General features: G+C 49.8%; 1 protein-coding gene and 1 long non-coding RNA gene across 2 annotated transcripts in view; one reads left to right on the top strand and one right to left on the bottom strand.

Annotated features, from left to right (window-relative positions):
• Nucleotides 1-18,938: 18,938 nt before the first annotated feature.
• Elp3 (elongator acetyltransferase complex subunit 3) overlaps nucleotides 18,939-25,429 on the bottom strand; it is a 79,160-nt gene continuing 72,669 nt past the window's right edge. The window contains exon 15 of the mRNA XM_027926977.2: nucleotides 18,939-20,139. Within this exon, the coding sequence (XP_027782778.1) occupies nucleotides 20,063-20,139 (77 nt within the window). The 3' untranslated portion in view covers nucleotides 18,939-20,062. The remainder of the gene's footprint in view (nucleotides 20,140-25,429) is intronic.
• Nucleotides 20,645-24,282, top strand: LOC139705274 (uncharacterized). Its single transcript, XR_011707194.1, has 2 exons — nucleotides 20,645-20,839; nucleotides 22,188-24,282. It is a non-coding gene; the product is annotated as an uncharacterized lncRNA (long non-coding RNA).

The raw sequence follows: 25,429 nt of genomic DNA, 5'->3' as shown, positions 1-25,429 counted from the left end.
GTGCAGACCCACGGTTCACTTCTATTCATCAGGGAACATCTCCCCCGCTGTCTTAGCCACTGGCGGTGAATCAATCTGACATTTTCCCCATATAAACTGAACTCATACTTTTTGGAGTCCACATTTTATATTAAGATTAGGTTGCAAATGATACCAAAGATTACTGGCCACCTCCTCTGTGGTAGGTATAAGTTTTGAAATTTTAAAATAATTTTACTTCATTGAAAGGGGAGGTTTAGACCTTCTATTTCACAAAATGAATGATAATTTTCCTTGCATCAAACTCTATTCAAGCGTGATTATGGTCTGACTAGATGTGGCTCACCACGGGGCACAGGGTGAATATTAGTCTTTCCTCTGTTTCCCAGATGACAAGGGAGACAGAGCTGGCAGTTAGGAACAGCAGGTTAGCCTGGTGCATCTGACTCAGGGAGCAGAGGAGACGAGGAGCTTCACCTGTATGTCTGGGCCAACAGCTATGGACCACTGGACTAAACACAGCAATCATTAAGGAAAGAGTGGACTCAACAGCAGAGACCAACAGCCCATGAGAACACGCAACAGACTTGAAAAGACACCTTTCCACAGAAGCCAGTGAGCCTATGAAAAGATGCCCAGCATCTTACTTTAGAGAAATAGGGGCCGAAACCAAGATCAGATGCCATTTTACACCCACTGATAGGGCTATAATAATCACCATCACAAGAACAGAAATTAACATCCGTTGGTGAGGATGTGGAGAAATTGGAACCCACTTCTGGGGGAAATAAGTCACTGTGGTTTGGTGGTTCTTCAAAAAGCAAAGTATAGAATGACCACAGAACCCAGCAAGTCCCCCTCTCGGTGCATACCCAAAGGAACCGAAAACATACTTTCAAACAGATGCTTGTACGCCGATGTTCATTTCAGTGTTCTTTACGACAGCCAAAAGGTGAAACAGACCAAATGTCCATGGAGAGGTAAGTGGGTAAACAATATGATTCACATGTACAATGGAGTATTACTCAACCTGAAAAAGAAGTGTTGTACTGACGCATGGTACATTGTAGACGATCCTCAGAAACACGAGCTAAGGGAAAGTGACCAAAGTCTACATGTCCTGCATTCCATTGGCAGGAAAAGTTGTGACGAATCAATGCTACAGAAGGTAGACGGTGATGCTTGGGGCTGGAAGAAATGGGGAAATAAGACAAGTGCTAAAGGACATGGGGATTCCGCTTGTGGAAATGAAAACATTCCCCAACGGACTGTGGCCAGGGTTGCGTGACTCTGTGAACACACTGAACCCACTGGATTCTGTGCTTCAAAGGGGTGAATTGTATTTTTGAGAATTATATCCCATTAAGACCGTTTTTACAAAAAAAAAAATTAGTTAAATATATTTATAGTTTATATTTCCAAAGCAAGGGGATGGAACAAATTCAGGATAATTATCCACATGGAATTCTGATAATTTTGCAAGAGAAAGTAACAATGGACTACTTCAAGAAAACAGAACAACACAAAGCTACGTATTAGTGCGCAGCCTGTCATCCAAGAACCACCAGCTGGCTCTGCGTCGCAATCACTTTGCCCATTAATATTAATAGGATGATAATGATGAAGAAAATGGAAAATATTCCTTTTGCATATTGGCTGAAGGTACATATCTGGAGAAATTTTTCTGTATACATAGGTGTCTGCGAGTGTGTCTGTGTATTGTGTGTGCATAACCTGAAAGGCACACTGATGTGTGCAAACACACTTGAACCTGCGTGTTTAGTTATTCACACACATAGATCCGCTGGTCAGAGGCTTTTTGTTCCTTGGTGGCCCTTGTTCTCGTCACTTGCCCTTGGAGTGAGCAATCAGCGTCTGCCCTTGATGAGACGTGCTGCTCTCTAGCCTGCAGCTGGGGCCGGAGCTGCTGGTTCTGCGAGTGTGGACAGGTAGGGAGGCCTCTTCTGCCCAGCGCTGGATTCCTTCTGGATTTCATTTTCTGTTTCTCTAACGTCTTTCACAATGTGGGCAAATTCAACCAAAAACCTTTTTCCTTGTATTTTTCCCTCTTCTTTCCCTGTTCGCAGGGGTTGGAAGAAGAGGGAAAAATACAAGGAAAAAGCCAAATTTTCAAAAGCAGGGCTGGGATAGAGCTCAGTTGGTAGCACACTTGCCCTGCAGGCACAGGGTCCTGGGTTCAATTCCCAGCACCACACACAACCCAAAAGCACAATTTTCAAAAACAATGACTATGTCACTTGTTGATGGTTTGACTTAGAAGGCCAGGGCAGAACACCTGCACCTTCCAACAGGCCCAAAGACAGAGTCAAGACAGACCCTAATCTGTGAGGAGAATCGCTGCCCCTGAGAGGTTTGTTGGGACACGCAGGGGTTTTGTTGGGAATGCCAGGTCCTCTCAGGAGCACTGGTTCTTATAAACCTGGCACTTTCACTCCTCCTCTAAGCCTGGGAAAGCACGTGGTGGTCTTTATTAGCCCTGGCTGGACAAGTGAGGTCCAACCCTGTCCCACTCCCTTATACATTGAGTACCTTTTTACATGACCTTGAGAATCAACTTATTCCTAGAATCTTTCCCCCTAGGTTTAACTTTAGGTTCACAGCAAAATCAGTGTCAAGTACGAAGAATCCCCATATGCTCTCCACGCCCTCAGCCTCCCTGTTATTCACATCTCCCACGAGGGTGGTGTGATCGCTACAATCTAGGAACCTCTGTTGAGACATCATATCAGACAGAATCCACGGTTCACCCAGGGCCCATGCTGGATATTGTACATTCTGTGGGTTTGGACCCCTACAATGACATGCATGCACCGTGGCAGTACCCAGAAGCCCTCTTGCTCTCCCTATCCATTCCTCCCACCCTAACCCCTGACAACCACTGGTCCTTTCTGTCTCCATAGATCTGCCGTCTCTGGAGTGTCGTGTAGCTGGAATCATACACTCACTATGCGTCCTTTTCAGGCTTATGTTTCGCTTTCTAATTAACTGCCGCTGTCTTCCCTGATGGCTACACCACTTTGCATTCCCGCCCGCGACGGATGGAGGATGAGAGCGCCTGATGTTTCTCATCCTCATCCGCGTTAGGTGTTGTCCGTGTTTCAGGTTTTGGTTGTGGAGTGGTATTTCATGGTCGGTTAGATCTGCAACTCCCTAAGGACATAGGCTGTTCAGCATCTTCCTGTGTGCTTATTTGCCATTTATCTTCTTTGGTGAGATGTCTGTTCAGGACTTTTGCCCATTTTTAAAAGGAGGTTGTTTATTTTCTTATTATAGAGTTGTAAGCATTCTTCGTGTGCTTTGGATATGAGTCCTTTTGCAAAATACTTTCTTTCCGGCTTGAGGCTCGTCTTTCTGTTCTCTTGACATTATCTTTTGCCAAGTAGAAGTTTTCAATTTAGCAAAGTCCAGCTTATCAATTATTTCTTTTGCGGCTTGTGCTCTCCGTGTTTTGTCTGAAAAGTCACTTCCACACTCAAAGTCATCTAGGGTTCACCTGTTTTATATTCTGGATGTCTTATAGTTTTGTGCTTTACGTTTAGGTCAGTGATCCATTTTAACTTTTGGGAAGGGCATCTGACCCGAGTCTAGTCTTGTTTGTTTTGTATGTGGATCACTGACCATTTCTTAGGGAAAAACTTCATGACTTCAAGAAGTGCTTCATTTCCCCTTTGTGTAGGCCTTTTCAAAGTTAAGTCATTCAAAATAATTCTTAACCAGTTTTCAAACACAGTTAGAGAACGCTTTCCTCACAGCGTCTCTGTCGGGGGCATGAACTTCTTGCTTATCATGTAGAAACAGCGTGGGCCCCAGCACAGCGCAGATCTGCTCTCTCCTTGATCTGATTTTCTTTCTTTCTCACCTTGGTTAGTATGGCATTTATCAGTGACAGCCAGTTTCAGGTAAACAATGAGCTGGGGAAAAGGTTACTGCTGATTTCGGTGTAGCCAGCAGGCAGCCGTTGTATGGGGCTGAGATCACAGAAACAGATCCTAAATTGTCTCTGGAAGGGGTAACAGAAAGCAGAAGCCCCTGAGCAGGCGGAGGGGGTGATGGTGATTCAGTTTTACGGCTCCTTCCCTGTGAGTCATCGCAGAAGCAATTTTCTCTAAGGGACCGGGAAAGCTGTTTACAGCACAGGGCCTGATGGGTCAAGCTGAGCCTAACTCTGCAGAGTGGATGAACCTCTGGGAGGGTGGACCAGGCTGCAGCCCCCTGCCCACCTTGGATGAGAGGGACCCCCAGCAGGAAGCCCAGGTTCTTTCCCAAGGTGGGGCTGTCCTTGGCTTCCTGAGGCTCTGTTGGACAGGGGAGCTGACTGAAGGCAAGCACCCAGTGACTTTTGTACAGTGCTTGTTCCGGGGCTATTCCTCCATCTTTTCCCTCTCCTTGACCTTCTCCTCCCAGTCCACCCCTCACTCAGTCCTCTCCGTTGCTCGGGATTGGGGTTCTGAGGAAGCTCCCCTTCACACCAGATTATCGAGTGTGTGCTCTGGGCCCAGACCCTGGACTAGCCCTGGACACCGGGTGGGGAGAGGGAACACAGAAATATATAAGACACAGTTCCTTTTCCAAGGGGCCGGGGGGCGTGCGTGGTATTAGACTGAGGAGAATTCTTAATATCTGTGTCTTGATCATCACAGTGTCAGAAAACACAGTTGAATTTTCATCTTTAAAATAATCAAAGTATGTGTGTGTGTGTGTGTGTCTATACACACACATGTACTCAGTATTTCTGAAAAGATGAGTGGTTTTCCTTGGGAAGGGAGGGGTGGGTGGGGACACGATACCAGGGAAATATTTCATGATATGTCCTTTGAACCTTTGGACTAAGAGTATGCATAGCTTAGTCAATGTAGTTAAGGAAATAAAGACTTCGCCTCCTATGAGCCACAGACCTTCCTACTCTGTCCCTGAGCCTCAGCCAGCTCAGAGACAGGTGAAGGGACAAGATGGTGTGTGGGTGGAGGATGCCTCTTATGAATATTTCTTGGCCATTAAGATAAAAACCAAAACCAATAGTGCAACCGATAATGCATTTGTGTTGATATGCCTGCATCGTGCTTCCTCAAAATGCCTTCATTGCCATAATGACCCCATCCCATCAGTTGAGCCAGAATGTCACACCCTCCTTGACCACATGCGCCTCAGAGAGAAGGTACCACTTGGGAGCACGGTGGCATTGATGATGGGCATCCATTTGTCTCTCATATGTATTTAGCTGAAGAATCAGTCCCTGGGTATTGGTAGGAAAACACAGTAGAAGCAAAAGTCAAACCTCTTCTCAGTTAACCGAGAGGGTTCTGCATCGTTCCAAAGTGAGCGTGCCCGGTGAACTCGGCCGAATCTGAGTCCAAGCCATCTTGACAACCTCCCTCCGTGGTCTGGAGCTTGCTTTCCATCTGTTCCAACAGGTCTTGATGCGTTGGGTTGCCAAGAGGCGATGCCAGACGGAAGCTGGGATCACTACGGTTAAACCACGAGAGCTGGCAACCAGGGAGGCTGGAGGTTGGACCTGTAGCCCACGGATCAGGGCGAAGGGTCGAACCAGGCTGAACTATGTGCTGCCAAGGAGGCAGCAAAGTTGGCAGAGCGGAGGACCACGATTTCCAGACAGCCAGTGGGTGGTGCCTAGGATGCCCAAACCCAGGTTTGCTTCTCGGGAATTTGACACACAGAGCAGGAAAAAAACAAATTACTCAATGGATCCACAGCACTAGCACAGCCCAGAGCCAGGAGAGACTCTGGGAGCCGAGAGGCCTCCAGTAGGGCTGGATGGGTTGGCTGAGTTGTGTTTGGAGAACAGGAGGCAAAGAGGGTGGGGCGGACGTGGGAGCACAGCAGGGGAAGCGTGTGGCACATGGGGCCAGGGAAAGGCACCAGTCTTCGGAGATCAGTGCAGCTGTGCAGAGAGAGAGAGGTCGGGCACTCAACGGAGGAAGGAGTTTCATCTACCTTCCATAGGACATGGGAACCCCGATGTCCTCCTTCACATCCTTAGCTGTGTATTTTTGGGCAAGCTACTTAACCTCTCTGTGCCTTAAGTTTTCTCATCTGTAAAATGAGAAAAACAAAATGAAGGTTGCTGTGAGCACTAAATATATGCATACATAAGGGTCTTAGAGCAGAGCCTGGCATGCACTAAGTGTTTAATAAATGCTGGCTATTGTTGCTGTCATTACTGTTACAAGAAGGTCAATCTGATAGGTTAAATTTAAGGATAGAGAAAATGGAGGCAGATGGATCAGTTACGAGGAGCAGAGTAAAGTAATATAAACCCAGAAGGTGGTCCACGCAGTGGAAACTCAGAGGAATCCTAGAGAACTGGCCACCTCCACGGGGAGGACAGGGAAGACCCCAGTGACCACAGACTGGAGTCGGGTGGTGGGCGAAGCTGAAGCCATTAAGAGCTGTGGACGTCACAGGCAGGGGTTTGGGGCATGGAGGGAAGGGAGTCTAATTTTAGCAACTTTGAGGTGACAATGGGACATCACTGCGAAATGTCAAGTGTACAATTGGAGATGGATGACTGGCGCTCCTGGGAGGGGACGCGGTTGTCACTGTGGGATTCAGGATGCTTCTGGGCATCCGAGAGGTGCCCTGGGGGTGGGGGAGGAGAGGCTGCAGGACACTGACTGTCCACTGTCACCTCAGGGAGCAGACGGAGGGGGAAGGGGCTGGCACATGCTGGGCAGAGGCTCAGGAGAACATCCAGGTAACAGACCCTGGAGCATCAAACAACGATTGACGCTGAATTTTAAAGCACAGACAACTTGCAGTGGGTAACATTTAAAGTAAAATACTTTATAAAATATGAAGCAGTTTTGCTGTGGTTTTCCTGTTGGGTAGGACAAATGCATAGAGAGAAACAGCACAGAAGAACAAGCTTGGTTCACAGCCGGGGCACGTGGCTTCTGGTTTCTTTCTGGAACTCCCGGCTTCTCTTCTGGAATTCTGCAGCAGGAGACGTGACATTCCCTTCAGGTCACAGCACACATCCTCAGAGCGCCTGCTGGGCGTCGGGGCCTGGGAACACCAAGGGGCACAAGGTGAGTCCCAGCCTGGAGCCGCTCCCAGGGAGACCTGGGCCCCCTCACCTGTGCCCTGGGTGGCCAGGTGTGACAACACACCTGCAGTGGCCCCAGCAAGTCAGGCTCCAGGGCTCTGCTTCCTGCTGTGGGACCCCGCCCCTGGCTCCGTGTCCCCACGTGTCCATGTGCTGCTGGGCTTTGGACCTCCACACTGAGTTCTCAGACAGCCTCTCAGGCCCCTCTGGCCCATTTCTTTCTGAAATTGTTCTGAGCCACCGCCCTCCCGCCAAGCTCTGGCTGCTCTCACTGCTCGGCACGCGCCTCGGGACAGCCTCTCAGCTCAGGATTCTCTCTCCTGCCAACTCCGCATCCCTCATGACTGTCTTAGTGCATTTCCTGCTGCTATGACAAAACACCTGCTTTACAAAAAGAGGCTTATTTAGTGCACTGTCCAAGATGGGGTGGCTCCATCCGTGTGACGTCCGGTGAGGACCTCGTGGAGATGGCATCACAATGGTGGGAACATGAAGAAGAGATCAACGAGACAGGAGGCAAGAGGGATTCAGAGGCCAGCCCCTCTAAAACAGCCTGCTCTGTGGCAGCTACCCAGGGTCCTAAGAGAACTGCATTAACACCTGCTGAGGCAGAGCCCCTGGGGACCTAACTTCCTCTCACAAGGCCCCACCTCTCTAAGGCCTGGCACCTCACATATCATCACCCTGGGGCCGCACTACACACGAAGCTTTGGGGGACACTCAACCACAACCAAGACATACCAATGGCGCCCTGCATGGAGGTCCACGAGCGTTCTGTCCACCTCCTCACTGAAGTCTGCTCCAGGTAGGGCATCGATGAGCCGCCATTGGTCAGTCACGGTGTGGACTCTCTGCAGGTGGCCCCACTTGCTGTCTGAGTGCAGAGCCTGCGTGCGAGCAGCACAGGATTGGCAGAGTTTACACAGTGCGCTGTGGTCCCCTGCGTCTCTTTGGGATTGGCATAAATTTAAAGCCTGAATTCAAAATCTGTCCTGTTTTCTACTCAACAACATTCCCTTGAATGGTTTAAACCACATTAATAATTCATGAAAATTCAATATGCTTGATTTTCTCTTATGCTCTTCAAATGCCTGACAGGGCAATTATTTTTTATTTTATTTTATTTTATTCTTGCGATGGGGTCTTGCTGTGTTGCTCAGGCTGGTCTTGAGCTCCCAGCCTCAAGTGATCCTCCAGCTTCAGCCTCCTGAGTAGCTGGGACCACAGGCCTCCACTCCCACATTTTAACAAAGAAAACCCTTCCAAGTAACTTTTAAAAAGTCTTATAAATCCAACACTGATAATCCAACAGTCTCAAGTTTTCTAAAACACGCCAGCATTGTTTATAAATTCAGCTCAAATCTCTTAGATCTTTCAACTTAAAATCCTAAGTCTGAAAATCAACTGCGTTTTAAAAATTGGAATTGTAGCCAATCTGTCAATGTTGGGGCTTAGGATACCCTAAAGTGTGGTGGCCCTCAAGTATGGCACCCTGGCAGGCCAAGTACTTTGAAGCAGAGGGGATTGAAAGGGCTCAGAGGAGGCTCAGAAGCAAGCTTCCTCTGGCCTTCTCCTGCCCCCTGTCTCCACTCCCTCTTGCTCCCCAAAAGCAAGTCACAGAAACCAGAGTTCCCCTTGCCCAAGGTGGGGCATAAAACTAGAAGCCCTCTCCCCAAGAGCCAGCCCCAAGACCTGGAAAGGACACTTCCCCTTTCTCTTGAAAACCCAATCCACAAAGGACCTGCCCCCTACACACACAGAGGCCAAGAAGACTGAGCAGGTGGGCCCTGCTGGGCTCACCCAAGCTGTTCCCCTTGGATCAGGCCCTTCTGTCCAACGGCGACAGTCCAGGCTTCGTGAAACCTAAGCAAAAACAGAGTTCTCACTGAGTCTTTGGGTGTTCATTTCTGACGTCTCCTATATTGGATAAAACTTTGATCAAATAAAATTTTATGCTTTTCTCTTGCTAACTTGTCTTTTGTTGTATTGGCTGTGACCCTGATGATAGGGCGAGGGATCGTGTCAAAACTTCCCACCCTACACCAATAAACTAGTCCACCAAATTCTCTGAAAACACCTTAAACACTAAAACCCCAGATAATATCTAATTTTAACCCCAAAGTGTTGATATTGTGAATTTCATCTCATTCTAAACTTCCCCAAGACTGAAAATGGCCTCATCTACTAAATAATCCCAGGTGAGGGATTCAAGGCTGAGAACCCTTGAGTCCCAGAGAAACGTCAAATTCAACTCATGGGACTCAGTAACGAACAGCGTCTGTCTTCAAAGGGGGTTACAATTATCAAAACAGAAATGATGCTGAATATGTGTCATCCCGGCTAAGTGGACAGCTGAGCAGTGGGACACACATGGCACACCATGATGTGAACGGGCCCTGTGGATGCCAGGGTCGCGGGGTGGCTGCGTTTGGCCTCCCCTGACTTTCTTGGCTTCTCTTAGGAGTGACTTGTCCTTCCTTCTCTTTGAGCCCCCACCATAACCTCAGTTGCACAATCAGGACATCCCATCCCACAGACAGCCACACTCCCAAGGCCTGGTTGCCCTCTCTCAGGTGACAGCCTGCTTCACCCCGACAGATGAAGGGACGGGGCGCTGGGGACAGAGGTGGGAAGAGCCTTCTGAGGTCAGGCCCCACCTAAGCAACCTTCACTCTCGGGGCCCAGCACAGGGTTAATGGGGCAGAAGGCCCTGCACCCCCTACTCTGCTCGGCCACCGACTCCTCGGCGGCCTTAAGAGTTGTGCGTCTGCGGGGCACTTTCCGTTTCTCCCTGTGAAGACCTCTTGCCCTTCAGGGAGACCCTTTGGACCCCCACTGCTTCTTCTCCTGTGTGGCTGACCTCTGGTCCCGGGGGGCACTCAGGCACCTGTCCAGACGGACCCGGGGAACGCTGCCCTCCATCCTCTCCCCTCTTCCTGAGTCTCTTAGAGGGACACAGAAGCATCCGGGTCCCATGTTCTCAGAGGGTCCCTGAAGTCTGTCCCCATCTCTCCTCTTCAGCATATCAAAACTCTCTAAAACATCCTCTTCCAGAATCTTCTCTGGATGTCGGCCTGGCTTTCTGCGCTCTTGGTCTGGGTGAGAGGCTGAGAGTCTGAGCTCCAGGGTCTCTGGGAAGGGGCTGGGCGCTTCCTGAGCCTTCTGTGATGTGGGCCACTGGCTTGGCTGCCGGCAGGGAACAGCGGCGTTTGTTCGGTTATTTGTTTACTGCCCACCTTTGTGTGACCCCATACTGTCCCTTTCTGCTTGCTGTGACATCTTGGGCAGATCTGACTCCCTGCTGGAGGTGTGGGAGCAGAATTGGTTCTGGACATTTACAAGTCCATGGGGTGCCCCTCACCCCTTCTCCCCGCCTCTCTCCCCACCCTTGTGCTGTGGGCTCAGGTGGACGGGGGTGAAGGAAGGGCTGCCGAGAGAGCCCCGGCCCCTCTCCTGGAGGTGCGCTTCTGGGTCCAGGCTCTCATTGCTCCTCACTCTGCTGAGGGTCCTGCACCCCCACCCCCCTGCGTCTCAGGGGCCTTCTGTGGAGGCCGTGGCCCCTGCAATGCCCCTTGCCCCAGGCAGGCTGTGTTCTCGGTCCTCAGCTTCATGGGAACACGTGTATCCCGGTGCTGGTCCTCCCACTCCTCCTGGCCCTCGGATCTCTTGGTCCCCACCTCTGGTCGGCCTCTGGTTGCGGATCCTCCTGCAGAGGCCCAGGCACCCAGACTCCAGTTCTCCCCAGCCTCTCTGCTTGGCCTGCGCCCTGGTCCTTCACTGACAGGCCTGTGTGTGTCTGGGGTGGAGGGGAGCCGTGAGGTCTGCTTCCCGGGGCACTGGTCATCCTAGTGGTCCTCATGGAGACCCCACCGTTGGCTGGAGGGGAGGGACTTCCCATTTCAGCCTTTTCTCTGTAGGTGTGTGTGGGGGGGCAGTCACTGGCTCCCCGTCACTGTCGACCCCAGTGGGGAGGACTCCAGCCCAAATCCTGAGGCAACAGAAGGCACTGTTGTCACCTGAGGCGTGTCACCTATTTATATTTATAGCACACTCTCCTTTCCTGCTGATGTCTTTCTGAACCTACTTCACTCACTTCTGTTAACACTCGGCCCTAGTGGACATTGGAATTGTGACCTGTCCTATATTTCCACTCGTCCTTTCTAAGCCGTCTGATCTTCCCAGAGGGCGGACGGCCTCCCGTTGTGTCGGGTTTTGTCTGTTTCCCTTCACATTCGCTTCTTTTTGTGCTTTTCCGAGAAAATGATCTAGGACTTGGAATCGGGCAGAAGGGTTTCCAGGAGTTCTTTCCGTGCAGTGCGGGGCTCAGCTCTGCTTTGCAGGGGTTCACGTTGGCGGGGGGAGGTTGACTTGGAGGCTGTTGTCAGGTACAGGTGTCAGTCAAAGTTGATGGCCCCGCTGGATATTAACCAGTTTTGTTTTGAACCCCTGATCTATTAATTAACTGCATATACACACCCGGCTTCTCGAATGCTCTCTTGACTGGCACTAACACCCTTTTGGTTCCCTCATTAGTTAATAGTTAAATGAACACTTTGACACTGTGGGTTTTTTTTTTTTTTATTTGCCTGAGGATTTTTATATTTTTTAAAATTATTCTTTAAGGGTCTTTACAGTTTGGTACGTACTGACTGTAACAGGATAGTTTCTCTTATGTGTTGATATTTTTGATTAAATTCGGTTTTGTCTAATTTTTTAAAATATATATTTTTTTTAGTTGGAGATGGACACAATATCTTCACTTATCCACTGTTATGTGGATCGAACCCAGTACCTCACAAGTGTGAGGCAAGTGCTCTACCACTGAGCCACAACCCCAGCCCAGTGCTGTCTAATATTAATGTGATAAGTCTAGTTTTGCCTTTAGTTGATATTTAATAGAACAGATAGATGTGTTATGTTCAGTCTTTCATCTTAAATGTCTCATATTTAACAATCATTAGATTTATTATTTGGCTTAGTAAGGGTGTGTTCCACTTATATTTGTGATGTGGGCTTACTTATATTTAGTAAAATCACAAGCATATTGTCATAGTTGGAATCTGGAATGTCCCTTGAAGACCCACGTGTTAAAGGTATGGTCCTGAGCTTAGTGCTGTTGGAAGGTGGCGGAAACTTTTAAGAGATGGGGCCTATCTGGTCACTGAGGTCACTGAGGATGTGCCACCAAAGAGATTGTGGGAGCTGGTCTCTTCTTCTCTCTCTCTTTTGTGTCTGGTTGTAAGATGAATGGTTTCACCACTGGTTCTTGTCATGATGTGCTGCTTCACCACAGGACCAGAGCGACAGGGTCACTAACAGACTGAAACCAGGAGCCAAAACTAACCTTTCCTCTTTTTAAGTTTTTTAAAAAAATATTTATATTTTAGTTGGAGTTGGACATGATATCTTTATTTCATTTTTATGTGGTGCTGAGGATTGAACCCAGGGCCTCACGTGTGCTTGGGGAGCGCTCAACCGCTGAGCCACAATCCCAGCCCCTCCTCTTTTTAAGTTTTTTATCTCAGGTATTTTGTTACAGTAAAAGACAGCTAAAACATATGTTTCATCTTAATGCTATTTACTTTTTGTTTTTTTTTATTAATACTTCCAAGCTATTTCTTCTTCATATTAAAGATTAGCGTATATAGTAGGTATCTTATTCTGATCTGTGCCATGACCAGTATTACATACTGGTGGAGCATTAACAGCAGAAATTAATTTCCTTATAGTGATGGAGATTGGAAGTCCAAGAGCAAGGTGCCACAGGTTTAGTTTTTAGAGAGGGCTGTCTTCCTGGCTTTGGATGGCTGTTTTCTTGCTGTGTCCTCATTGTAAAAAAAGGGGGGAGAGAAGAGGAGGGCGGGGGGAGAGAGGTACATGCACGAGTGAGCCTGAGTTCCCCGATGTCTCTTCTTCTAAGAACACTGCTCCTGTCAGGTCAGGTCTCTGATTTCCTCACGTAACCTCAATCACCTCCACAAAGCTCTGTTTCCCAGTCACATTGAAGTTGGGGCTTCAACATGAATTTTGGAGGACACAGACATTCAGACCATAGAGGTAGGCTTCCTGACTGTGAGTTTTGCTGTGGCATGGCCCTTCTGGCTTGTTTTTGGAGGAAATCTATATGCAGTATCTTTAGGTCCTTCTTCTAGGGCTGGTCAGATTCTCCAGAAGAGCCTTTCAGTTTCCTGCCTGACCAGGACACAGTGGGAAGATGGCCTGAGCCCAGGTGTTTGAGACCAGCCTTGGTCAGATAGCGAGACACCATGTTCAAAACGTAAATAGACAGGTAAACAATAAAACAAACTTCCTGCCTGTAGAGATGGGGTCTAGCTGCCAGCACTCTGAATCTGACTTAGGAAGAGGGTTGAAATCCAGTTTGAACATCCGGTATAGGGAGGATCACTTAATCCTGGGTTCCGTTACCCACTCCCCTGGCCTTGACTCACCCAAATCCAGTTTGGGCCTTGCTGGAGAACAAGCCTAGCCTGCAGCAGTCACCCCCACCCCCTGCCTGCGGTGTTCACTGCCGGGGGGGACTAATTCCTCCCGTGGGGCCCCCCGCAGCCTCTCTGCTGCCTGGTTCTCCTCGGGTGGGCAGACTGTCAGCTCTTGGACTGCACTGGCTGGGGCCTCCTCTGCTGCCCACTCTCAGTGCTAAGTGGCTGTCCCGCGCTCCTCTGCTCTGCCATTCTCTCTCTCCTGTCTTCGTGGGTTAGATGTGTGTTTTTCCACACTCATGCACAGTCCGGTCTTGTTGCTCTGGGAAGGAGCATAACCCCAGGTGAGTACTCAATCCTCCTTTTAACTCAGAAAGTTCCGTGATTTTCTGCAACGGTGACTTCCAGCGCCACTTCGTTTCAGCCTGTTTGGGCAGGCTGGTCACTGCCACGGCTCCTTGCACATGGTGCCCACTCCCACGCTGTCTGTTTGGGTGCAGCTCTGGGTTCATTTCTTCATGGAGCGTTTTTCAAAGTGTGTATTGGCAGCTGTGGTGCCAAGGAGGGCTCAGGCAGGCGGGAGGGGCACACGGGGTCTGCAGGGCAAACGTAGCTTCCAGACCAGTTCTTTCGCCAGCCCCTCGCCCTGGTCTTGGACGTTCCAGAGCCCCCACTGCTGGCGGGCAGGAGTCCTTGACTGCACATCTACCAACGTCAGCTGGCTGCCTTGGCACCTGGCTTTGCACCCACGCACTCTGTGGTCTCCTTTGAACTGTGATTCTTCTTTGCAAAGGGAGACCCAGGTTCCTACTTCTGAGGACTGTCATGAGGGTGTTCCAGGAATGGCCACTGGACACACACGACTTCCCTTGGTTCCTGTCTCCTGTCTTTTCTTCCTCCAGGTAGACACAGGTGGCCCTGTGGCTGCTGCCCCAGCATCCCAGACACTCAGTGACCCAGATCTGTCTGCAGGGTTGGACCGAGGTGGAAGCAAGCCTGGACCCCCAGAACCCTGGTGGCTGGACACCAGGCCACTTCCTGGGGACAGCAGGTCCCAGTACTGGAAGCCCATCCCCTGCCTGCCCTGATGTCACAGCCAGGTGATGTCAAGTCTTCCTGAAGTTCACAAGTTCTAACCTCACAAACAGGAAGGACCCTGAGACCACAGGATGGCTCCTCTGCAGGGCTGTGGCCGTGCAGGAGCCAGCCTCCACAGCAGGGGAGGGAGGACAAGGAAGGGCCACCTCTGACCTCAGTAAGAGATGCTCACGCTCCAGCGCCTCGCAGCCAGCAGGCGGGCTGACATTTTGTGTGATGGGGTTGTTCTGCGGCTACCATCTGAATGAAAAAGGCCAAGCGCCAGAGAGCCCACCCGCCCTCACCTCCACAGGGGTGTTAGGAGGGAAGCTGGAAAGCGAGGGGGGAGACCATCTCAAGGGGGGACACGGGGACACCGGCTTGGGTGCGTGAATGCTCGTAGATAACAACTGGAGGGAGCACGTCTTAGGATGGACTCCACACACCTGCGCCACCTCCATGTTGACATGTGACAGGAAACGAAAGGGTCTGTGACACTGAAGACCTGCCTAAACAGATGGTGGCACTGTCCTATCTGCTGTGTGCTACTGTTGTGCCCTGAGACGGGGCAATTCATAAGGAAGAGGTTGGTTTCTCCCAGCTCTGGAGGCTGGAAGTCCAAGGTCCAGGGGCCGGCGCCTGAAAGGCCTTCTGGCTGCGTCCTCTCAGGGTGGAAAGTACCAGGTGAGAAGCATGAGCGCGGGAGAGAAGGACGGGCCGAACATCCTCAGATTGGGAACCCACTCCCAGGACCACCAGCCCGCGGCCCACCTGGGGGCAGAGCCCAGTCTCCTCTGAGTCTCCAACGCTGGGGTTGTTTTTCCATGGCATGGACTTTGGGGGACACATTTGAGACATGGCAAGCCTGCAGACAGTGGATGGCAAGTGGTCACCTCTGAGGATGAAGTAGACCCGTTTGACACCCAAAGACACTCTCTTAACTGCTGGCTGTGTGAAAGGCCGAGCAGCCCGCACAGTGTGTCCCTTGTGAAACTCGAGTGTCCACCTGGAGCGAGGGGCCGCCGGAAGGACCTCATCTGTGTTGACCACAGTGTCTCTGACGTGGGTTTCCAGTGACCGTCTCGTATGCATTGGTTATAATGAACATATGAATTTTTAGAAGCCGATCAAGCTATTTTGATTTTTTTTTAAGAGAGAGAGAGAGAATTTTTTTTTTGAGAGAATTTTTAATATTTATTTTTTTAGTTTTCGGTGGACACAACATCTTTGTTGGTATGTGGTGCTGAGGATCGAACCCCGGCCGCACGCATGCCAGGCGAGCGCGCTACCGCTTGAGCCACATCCCCAGCCCCTATTTTGATTTTTTTGAAGAGCAGACTCTTCTTTCCTTTGCCTTCTCTCGAGGAGGCCACTTGCTCTCCACTTCAACTGTGGAAACTGTGATGATGGCGGCAGCTCGTTCCCCACAGGCTGCTGTGCGGGTGGACGACCTGAAAACAGGAAGAGCAGACTTGCTGCCCACTTCCTGCTAGCACCCTCTTCAGCAGAGCTGACTGGAAGCTTTTTTCCCCTGAGAAAGGAAAAATGGTGCACAGTGGGCGGGGAACGGCTGAGTCACTGACCCGTGTTTGGATCCTTGGTCTTACCAGCATCTCAGTGGCTGAGACCAGGGCTGGTGTGCAGGGCCACTCGGGGACCTGCTCATGCTGCAGCACAGAGCCTACCACTGCAGGAACGGTGCTGACCGCCACCGGCAACACGGTGGCCGTCTGCCACCTCAGGCTTGGACATCAGGACACCAGCCTGTGCCCTCATCTGATAAGTGTAAGACACTATCCTTCACTTTGAGGATGGCCCTAAGGATTCCTTGAGATCGGAAGTCACCTTCAGGACCCGTGGCAGAGTCCGGGACACGGTGGGGCTTCAACCAATGCTTGTTCCTCTGAATGATGGTAAGAACATTTCCAGGCAGACAGCAGGGCATTCTAGGGCCAAGGCGGGGCAGGAGCAGGAGATATGGCTGCCTGTAAGGGTAACAGGGACGAGAGGAGGACATAGAAAAGCAGCTGACCTGTTGCTTGATTTGGGTCTGGGTGTGATGATTTGTGTGTTAAAATCAATTTCCTTAAAACGTTCGTCAATCTGCTTGTTGGATTGACGCTGCTGGTGCACACAACTCCAGAAACAGGCCTGCCCCTTGCCGTGGAAGGCAGCCCTGCTCCCTCGGCTCACACGGCAGGGGAGCAGGGCACACCGACATTGGACAAGCTCCCAGAGTTACAGTGGCATTTAAAGATGGTTTTGCCACTGTAATCCCAGCTAGTATCTTGTCCCCTAAGGCAAGGCTCTGACAGTCTGCAACCACACACACTATGTGAACGAAGAGAAAGATCAAACAGCGGATGGAGGAGACAGACACACTGTCTTTTTGACACTGGCTCCCAAGAAATTTAGGTTCCAGCAAAAAAAAAAAAAAAAAAGGAGATTCTGTTTTGAGCAGATTTAAAACTCCCTCACTGAAGACACTGTGCCCAATATCACGCTTGTTAGATGGTAGCAATTAATGTCACGCGGGCCCTGCTTGAAAAGCAGGAAATGAGCCCAGTTTATCCTCTCAAGTACCGAGGGTGGGAGGCACTGTTACCATTTTCATCCCACAGATGAGGAAACTTGCAATTGATCTGCCCAAGGCCACACATCTATGGAGAAACTGCTCATTAGACGGCAACAGCTTTCATATAACTCTGGGGTTGATGTGCTGCCTTCAGACAGGACCACGTTTGACCCTCTCACCTGCCCAGGGCAATGGCTATTTTTAATTAGGAAGCTCAAAAAGGTGAGGGACTCACCCAAAGCATCTCAGTTAGTGAGCCCAGGTCTCCAGCTCTGTCCGTAAGCTCAGGGTTCTTTTTTATAAAACTCCCTGGCCTCCCACCCTCTGCTCCCCAAAGTGGGGGAAAAACCCAGGGGTGTTCTATCACTAAGCTATGTTCCCAGTCTTTTTTTTTTTTTTTGAGAAGGGCTTCACTAACACTAAGTTGTTGAGGCTGGCCTCAAACTTGCCATCCTCCTGACTCAAACTCAAGTTGCTAGGATTACAGGTGTGTGGTTTGTGAGTTCCTTAAGAACAAAATTTAATTTCTACTAGATTATAATCTTTGAATATATCCCCAAACACCTTTGGCTATGAAAATTTGGAATTAGAAGGATGTTTACATAGAAAGGCTTTGGTTTTTAAGTTACATTTTTTAGTACCCTTTCAGATCAATAGAGATGGAAAATGAGTCCATTTGTTCCTAAATCTGAGAAACAATTTATCAGGTCTTTTGTTTGGAAGTAAAATAGAATCTAATATTTCATTTTCTTTTTTTTAATTTATTTTTTAGTTTTCGGTGGACACAACATCTTTGTTTGTATGTGGTGCTGAGGATCGAACCCGGGCCGCACGCATGCCAGGAGTTTCATGTTCTATCTAAACCTATCTGACTGTTTTTGATATGGCTTGATTTTTTTGAAACAAGTCTTCGGTGACTTAGCTCAAACTTGCACTGAAAGCACAACTTCCCGACTTGCTGTGGGTGGCTGCTGGGATGTCATCACTGCACATCAGAAACAAGCTGCAGCTTTGCTGCTTTGCCCAAGGATCAGGCCCATCGGATGACTGTCATGGGCTGCCTGAGGCTGAACAGCACAGGGCTCGGGAGGGTAGTCCCGGGAAGCTGGAGCTTCTCTGCTGCCGCTGTGCACAGCCTAGAAGACTCCTGCCAAGGAGGGCAGAGGCCACCTGGGAAGTGTCCTCTGAGCCCAGAGGGGAAAATCAGGGTTCACCAGGGCCCAGCGCCACCACAAAGGAGTGGGCTCTTCAGCAATTTGGTTTTAAGATCTTGTTCCAAGTTGTCATCTTTTAAAATGAGCACGACACGGGCTGGGCTTGCCTTTGCCAGTTTCAAAAAGGGCTTTCTGGTACACTGTACATTTAGGTCCATTTGGGAAAACAGGGGATGAGAAGTGGAGGCCCAGAGATTCTTGTGTTCTTTGGGGCCCGCTGCAAGGGGCAGGCCTCGGCCCTGCCTGCTGGCCCAGCATGTTCCAGGCTCCTGAAATGTGTGTGTGACAGTCAGTGTGGGCTACGCTTTATTAGTTTAATAGTTTTATTTTTATAGGGGAAAAAACCCATCACTGAGAAGTAGCTAAATTCCCTCAACTACACTCACGGAAAGCCGCAGAGCCTCAGAAGACCTGCAGGAAAGCCACTGCCACTCGTCTCCGAGCAGCTTAATGAAATGGCAAACAGCACCCAGGAGGAAACGAACAGTGTCACAGGCTGGAAACTGAAACCTGTAAATTCATGACAAATGTCACTGCATTTAAAGGGAGAGGAAAAAGACCCCACAGGATTTCTTTGTATGTTAAAGACTTTATTTTCAGACCTTTTAGAGGAATCAATTCCATTAAACAAACCTTTGCAAGTGGCACAGGAGCCACAGGGTCTTGGGGAGCCATGCTCTCAATTAGGAGCTGACCTGCTGAGTCGGGCCTCCTTCACAGATTACCTGGAAGTTTAGAGGCAGCTTTATAAGACAAACCTTTGAAAAAATCCAATCTTTTCCCCATTTTTTGCTAAAGACCTATTTTCAGGTTTTTTTTTTTTTTTCTTTCTTTCTCCACTTAACACAAGCCAACATCCTTCTTAGAGAACTGACAGGTTTCTGAGATTGCAGGCAGGTCCTGATTTAGAGCCACACAGCCTCTGACCATGCAGGATGGATTGTCCATCAGGACAGACAATTGGACAGGCCAACACTTTCTGGAACCACACCTGGGGCTGCCCCCACTGTCTGCAGCCGTCATGGGTATGGGAAGAACACAGACAATCACGACTGTGAAAAAGAGGCTCTGTGACGACAGGCTCAGGGTCGTCTGAGAATGTGAATATCATCACAAGCCACAGTCTCATTTCAAAACTCGGCACAGTGACCAGAATGATTTCCATGAAAACAAAAGCTCATTTTCTTAACTTGTGGGCAAATGCATATATAGCTAAAGGCCAGAGGTTTAAGTCTGACAGTTTTCATATGTCCAACCTGACTTTTGTCCCTGGAGTATATAAATAACTACTCTGGAGGCTGCTCTTCAAATGACAGTCACGAGTCTTATTTCACAAGTTATGCTGTTCAAATGAGTTGATATACTTTTGTCACTGTGTCTGAGCCAAACAGGTCACTTGCAGGCCTCATGCAGAATGCAGAAATTGGATAAATGATTTAAGTCTCAAAAACTGAAGTGACTTCTTGGGGACACACAAGAGATGACTGCTGCGGGGCTCGGTCAGCAGACATCTGGCCCCGGCTCTGAAAGCAGTTTCCAGTCTCTGCAGCCACAGGATGAGGGTGAAGCTCCTTGCCAGGGGACAGTGTAGGTCCATGGGCTTTGTTCAGCCTCTCTGCTGAATTTTCAAGAACTCCTGCTTCTCCGTCTTCTGCCAGGGAGCAGACGGCATCAAGGTGGACTGGTGCAGCCATTATTTGAGCATCTTTACCATATACGGGCCTTGTAATCTGTAGCCAATCTTTCTATAGTAATTCCTGGTGCCAACCCCTGCAGAAAAACCGAAGTAAACAGCGTGAAATCAGCACAACTTTAGTAACACTCGAAAGTCAGCAACTGTGTCCTCAGCATCCCCTCCCACTCCATTCACAGAGCAAACTACTCCAGGCAGACCTCGGTTTTAACAAGCTCGGAACATTTTTATTACACTGAATTCAAGCTGTATGCAAATAGAGAAACTGCTGCCCACAGAGCAGCCAGCCTTCTCCCTGACTGCTAACACATGCTGGGGTCTGGGGCTGCACGTGCGCGCTGGCAGCTCTGGGGGCAGGGCACTGCTTTAGGTAAACAAGGAGGGAGATGTGGTGTGTGAGGAAGCCACAGTTTCCCGGAAGTGAAGAGAGGTGGGAAAATGGGGTCTCCATGTAGGAGACCACATAGGTGGCCTGCCACATAGGTGGCAATGGTGCGCCTGCTCACCTAGGCTGGTGTCAGAACTGCAAAGAGGAGAGAGGCGGTCACAAGAGAGTGGGCTGCTGGGATGCGCTGGTGCACGGAAATGTGGCTTGTGGGGAGGAAGTGGGTTCCCACACCAAGTGATTCCTGATTCTCCGTGGACACCAGCTGGGCGTCCTACAAGGTGACTCAACTCCAGTGCTGACATGCTGAGCACGGAGCCCGTGGTTAAGAGCTCAGCTCCACAAGACTGCCCCCGGGCACAGGCCTCCCTTGTGAATAGTGGGTCTAGCAGGTGAGTTCTGTTCAGCCTGGCTACAAACTGGGGTTTCCACAACCCCAACTGATGAGAGGCTTTGCTATAATAGCTCAGAGAACTTGGGAAGCATTTACTTGATGTTTACTGGTTAAAGGATGTGACAAAGGATACAGAAGAACAGGTGGATGAGGTGCATGGGGCAAGGTCGGAAAGGGTCCTGGAGCTTCTGTCTCTGTGAAGTCAGCAGGTGCCACCTTCCCGGCACATGGATGTGTTTGTCCCAGTCTTGGGGATTTTATGGAGGCTTTGTCTTGTAGGCAGGATCAATTATTAACTCAATTTCCAGCCTCTCTCCCCTCCCCCTTGCTGAAGGTTCCAAGCTTTTAAGCCCAGTTTGATCTTTCTGGTGACCACCCATCAAGGAGCCCACTAAGAGCTGCCCCATTAGAACAACGGAAATTCCAAGGGCTTTAGAAGTTCTGCGTCAGGAGGGGGACAGAGGCCAGTTACAGGTTTCCTACTATGCCCGGGTATTTAAGGAACATTAACTGATTTAAGCCAATACCACCAGTCCCTGGAATTTGTTTTCCTTTAAAAGGGATCTGTATATGAGCCATGTTTGAGAAATACTACCTTAAACAGTGCTTCTAAAACAAAAACGGGACTGCACCCGAGAAGCTGAACTTGCAGGGCAGAGCTGGCTTCCACGCCGGGCACAGGGGCTTAGGAGAAGGTGCTTGCTGACACGGACCCTGATCCGAGACCCAGACCTGCCACTTTGGAGACGTGGTTACTCCCCTCCCTGAGCCTCCACCTCTTCCCTGGTGAGCTGGTACCTGTGTCTCTGGTGCTCTGAGGAGGAAACTGAGAGGAACCAGCCCTAGTCCAGAGCCAGTGAGTGCTGGCTGCTTGCTGTTATCCCAGAGTGCTCTGGGCACCACCTCCCGCCCCTGCGCCTTCCCCACTGTGCTCCAGTTGAGCTGGAGTTCAGTCTCCAACCCCCCTCTGCGCGAGCCAGGCTTTCTCCAGCTTCCAGTCTCTGCTCACGCTCTCCTCAGCTCCCTGTGGACCACGTTCCTGACACTGCTGCCCACCCCCGCCCCAGCCCACTGTGCCGCTAGAGCCAGTCTGTGGCTCTGGAGCACAGGTGCCCTCCCGTGCCGGGCTGCAGGGATCTGCTCGTCACTGTGCTCCCAGCGATCAGTGTTGTGCCCAGTAAACATTTACCCAACAGATCAAACGGAAGGCAGAGGGTTTCGCAGGAAACCAGTCCCCGGTCAGCTTTCTCAAGTCTATCGGAATCTTGAATCCAAACAGTCCGTATTCAGGAGTCCGATTTCCCACCACATTTTGCTTTACACCAACTTCAAAATTTAAATTTCAGGAAAATTTGAAGAAAGGTAAAGAAAGTGGGCCTGAAGCCGACATGATGGAGGCAACAGAACGGCACCAGGGACAGCAGGGAACGGCCTTTCAGCCAAGATCACTCCGCTCCACCTGCACACTTCCACCTTCTGTGTCACCATCAGTGCTGCTCGCACGTGGCCGGGTGCAGACCAAGGGAGAGAACACGGACCGCGGTGGGCATGGGACAGCCCAGGCTCAGTGAATAATCGGGAAGACCCAGAGTCCCGGGACTGGCGCACCGTGCGTCCTCCTTTGCAGTATCTCCCAGGCACACCCTCCCCCCAGCAATCACACTCTCCAGCGAAAAGAGAAATGCTGTGTTCCAACAGAAGACATGCGCCGACAAGAAGTGACCCTCCTCCATGGGAAGTAGAGGGGTCACCTGGTAGATTCACTCAGGGAACCTGAAGGAGTGACGGAAGAGGAGCTACTACTCTATGCAATGAATATAGAACTAACTGTGGGTGAAAGAAACCAGACAACAAACACTCTGCTTGCTGGGCACGGTGGCGCACACCTGTAATCCCAGCAGCTGGGGAGGCAGGAGGATCACAAGTTCAAAGCAAGCCTCAGCAAAAGCGAGGTGTTAAGCAACTCAGTGAGACCCTGTGTCTAAATAAAATACAAAATAGGGCTGGGAGTGGGCTCAGTGGTTGAGTGCCCCTAAATTCAATCCCTGGTACAAAACAAACAAACAAACAAACAAAAAACAACAAGCCACTTTGCACAAAGTTCAGACCCAGACAAAACTGATTTTATAGCGACAGAAGTCTCTCCAGAGAGTGGTCACATTTAAAAGTTGGCACAGGCTAGTTCAGGAGAGCCTTTCAAGGTGTTGACAACGTGATATTGACCTGAGTAGTGGTGACATGCACACATGGTATTGATCAAGCGGTCGATTTCAAATTTCACACTCATTCCATGTGTGTTACATTTCAATCAAGAATTCCTCTGGAGGGGGCACGCCCTCTTAATAGGCATTTCAGTCAATGTGTTCGGAGAGCTCACTCTATCCAGAGAACTGGCAAAAAGAGGCAGGAAGGAGCAGATTGAGAGGTGGCACTTAAGACGCTGTCACCAGAACAGTGGTGGTGCGGTTCACAGTGCCCGAGTCATGCGTTGTGGTGCTCCCATGTCTGGAATCCCACCAGCCAGCAACTGAAGTTGGGTGGTCCCAAGCTGACTTTAGTTTCTTCTAAATCATGAGAATTGCAAGTTCTATGCTTGACTAAGTACAAAAAGGATCAACGGAGCTACCTGATGGACTTCCATTGGAAAGGGGTCCCTGTAACTGCAGCTTAGAGAACAGAGGAGAAGCTCCTGGTGGGGAGGATTTTACTTTGACTTTGTTGAATGCAGAACTGCTGGTGCCTGGGCAAAACCCAGCACATGGTAGGCACAACACAAGCAACCAAGGACAGAAACAGGAAGGCCAGTTAGGAGGTGACCGTGATAATCCACGTGAGAGGGGACAGTGGCCCAGGCATTGTGACAGTGGTGAAAGGGAGCTGGAGTCAGAGAGACGTTTTAAAGGCACAGGTAAAAGAACTTGTGGATGCATGTAGGGGTCTAAGAGGACTCCAAGGGGTTTAGCCCAAGTAAAGGAAGCGGCTGGAGACAGAGGAGTTGCCATCTGTTGAACTGGGAAGACTGGGAAGAAGAAGGGGAGGGAAACCAGGAGCTGGGTTTTGGTCATGGGACATGTGAAATGGCTGGGAGCCACCCAAGTGCAGATGCCAAGTACTGCGTGGCTCTGGAATCCTGCTTAGCTCTCAGTAACAGACACAGGGACCGACGGTCTCTTCTCCTGGACGCTCCCTTGGCAGTTCTGTAATTTCTGGTTGGGACAGCTGTCTTAACAGGGGATAAAGGGGATATGCAGAGGTGGCAGAGAGAACATGGAAGCAGTTTGGCTTTTTGACACTGCTGAACCCTGAATTAACCAATCCCAAAGCTGCTCTACCTGCAGGTTTGTCATGAAATAATGTTTTTCCATTTGGTAGAAGGCCTATTTTGTGGTGTTTTTTATTGTGATAAAATATACATAAAATTATCATTTTAACTACTTAAAAGTACAATCCAGTGGCATTACATACATTCACACTGCTCAACCACGGCCACTCCCCAGTTCTGGAACTTTGTCACCCTAGAAACCTGAAACTGCATCCATGAAATAACCCCCCAGCCCTTGGCCATCACCATTCTACTTCCTGTCTCTTTGAATGACTCCAGGGGCGTAAGGAGTGGAATGGTGCAGTGCTCTCCCTTTGGTGACTGGCTTATTTCACTCAGCACAGTGTCTTCAACATTCAATCATGCTGAGTTTAAACCAGGTTATTTTTCATCATCATAATGAAATAGCAGAGGCAGGCTAACTTTATAAAGAAAAGAGGTTTATTTTGCTCACTGTTTTAGAGGTTCGAGGGCACTAGCTCAGTTCTGGTGAGGACCTTCTTGGCTGTGTCACACTATGGTGGATGCCAGTGCAGAGGCAGAAGCTTATGTCAGAATGGGCAATCTCATCACCAGACAAGGTGCCGGGGGAGAACTGGATGGGGCCCAGCTTGCTCTTTTTATAACAACTTTTTTCTCAAGATCTAACTTGGGGGTCCCCCTTCAGAACCACACTAATCCTTTCCAAAGGCAGAGCACACAATGACCCGAGGCCTCTCCTCTCGCAGGTTCCATGTTCCCACATCAACATCTTGGGGACCACACTTCCAACACAGGAGCCTTTGAGGGGCACATGTAAAACAGCCAAACCCTAGCAGTCATTTTGAGAAGAATCTTTTCTTTGTAACTGACATAAACTTGAGGACAGGAAAGGGAGGCTCAGGACGGGAGGGAAACCAGGAGCTGGGTTTTGGTCATGGGCTAAGTCACGAGGTCACGAGGCTAAGTCACCAATAAAATAGAAATCGGCGTCAAGGGTGAAAATTCTGACCACACTATTTTCCAGTTTAGAATTGCTAAAGGCCTGTCCCAAGAAAAAGCTCCAATTCCTTAGTCTGAAACACGAGGTCTTTCATGGACCGACTTTTCGGCTTTGGTGCCTGCCAAAATGGACCTTCACTACATTTTAGTCCACGGCTAGAAAACCAGGCACAAAAAACAACGTCACAAAGCTGCTATCCCAGTGTGGCTGCTGCTCGTTCAGCGCTGCCCCGGCACACTCCACTTGTCCTCCGATCCCCACCGTGGACACTACCAGACAGCCCT

This window comes from Marmota flaviventris, chromosome 3, assembly GCF_047511675.1.
Source record: "Marmota flaviventris isolate mMarFla1 chromosome 3, mMarFla1.hap1, whole genome shotgun sequence".
In the NCBI taxonomy this organism is placed as follows: Eukaryota; Metazoa; Chordata; class Mammalia; order Rodentia; family Sciuridae; genus Marmota; species Marmota flaviventris.
The sequence above is the reverse complement of the archived record's forward strand: the minus strand, read 5'-3'. Positions and strand labels throughout refer to the sequence as shown.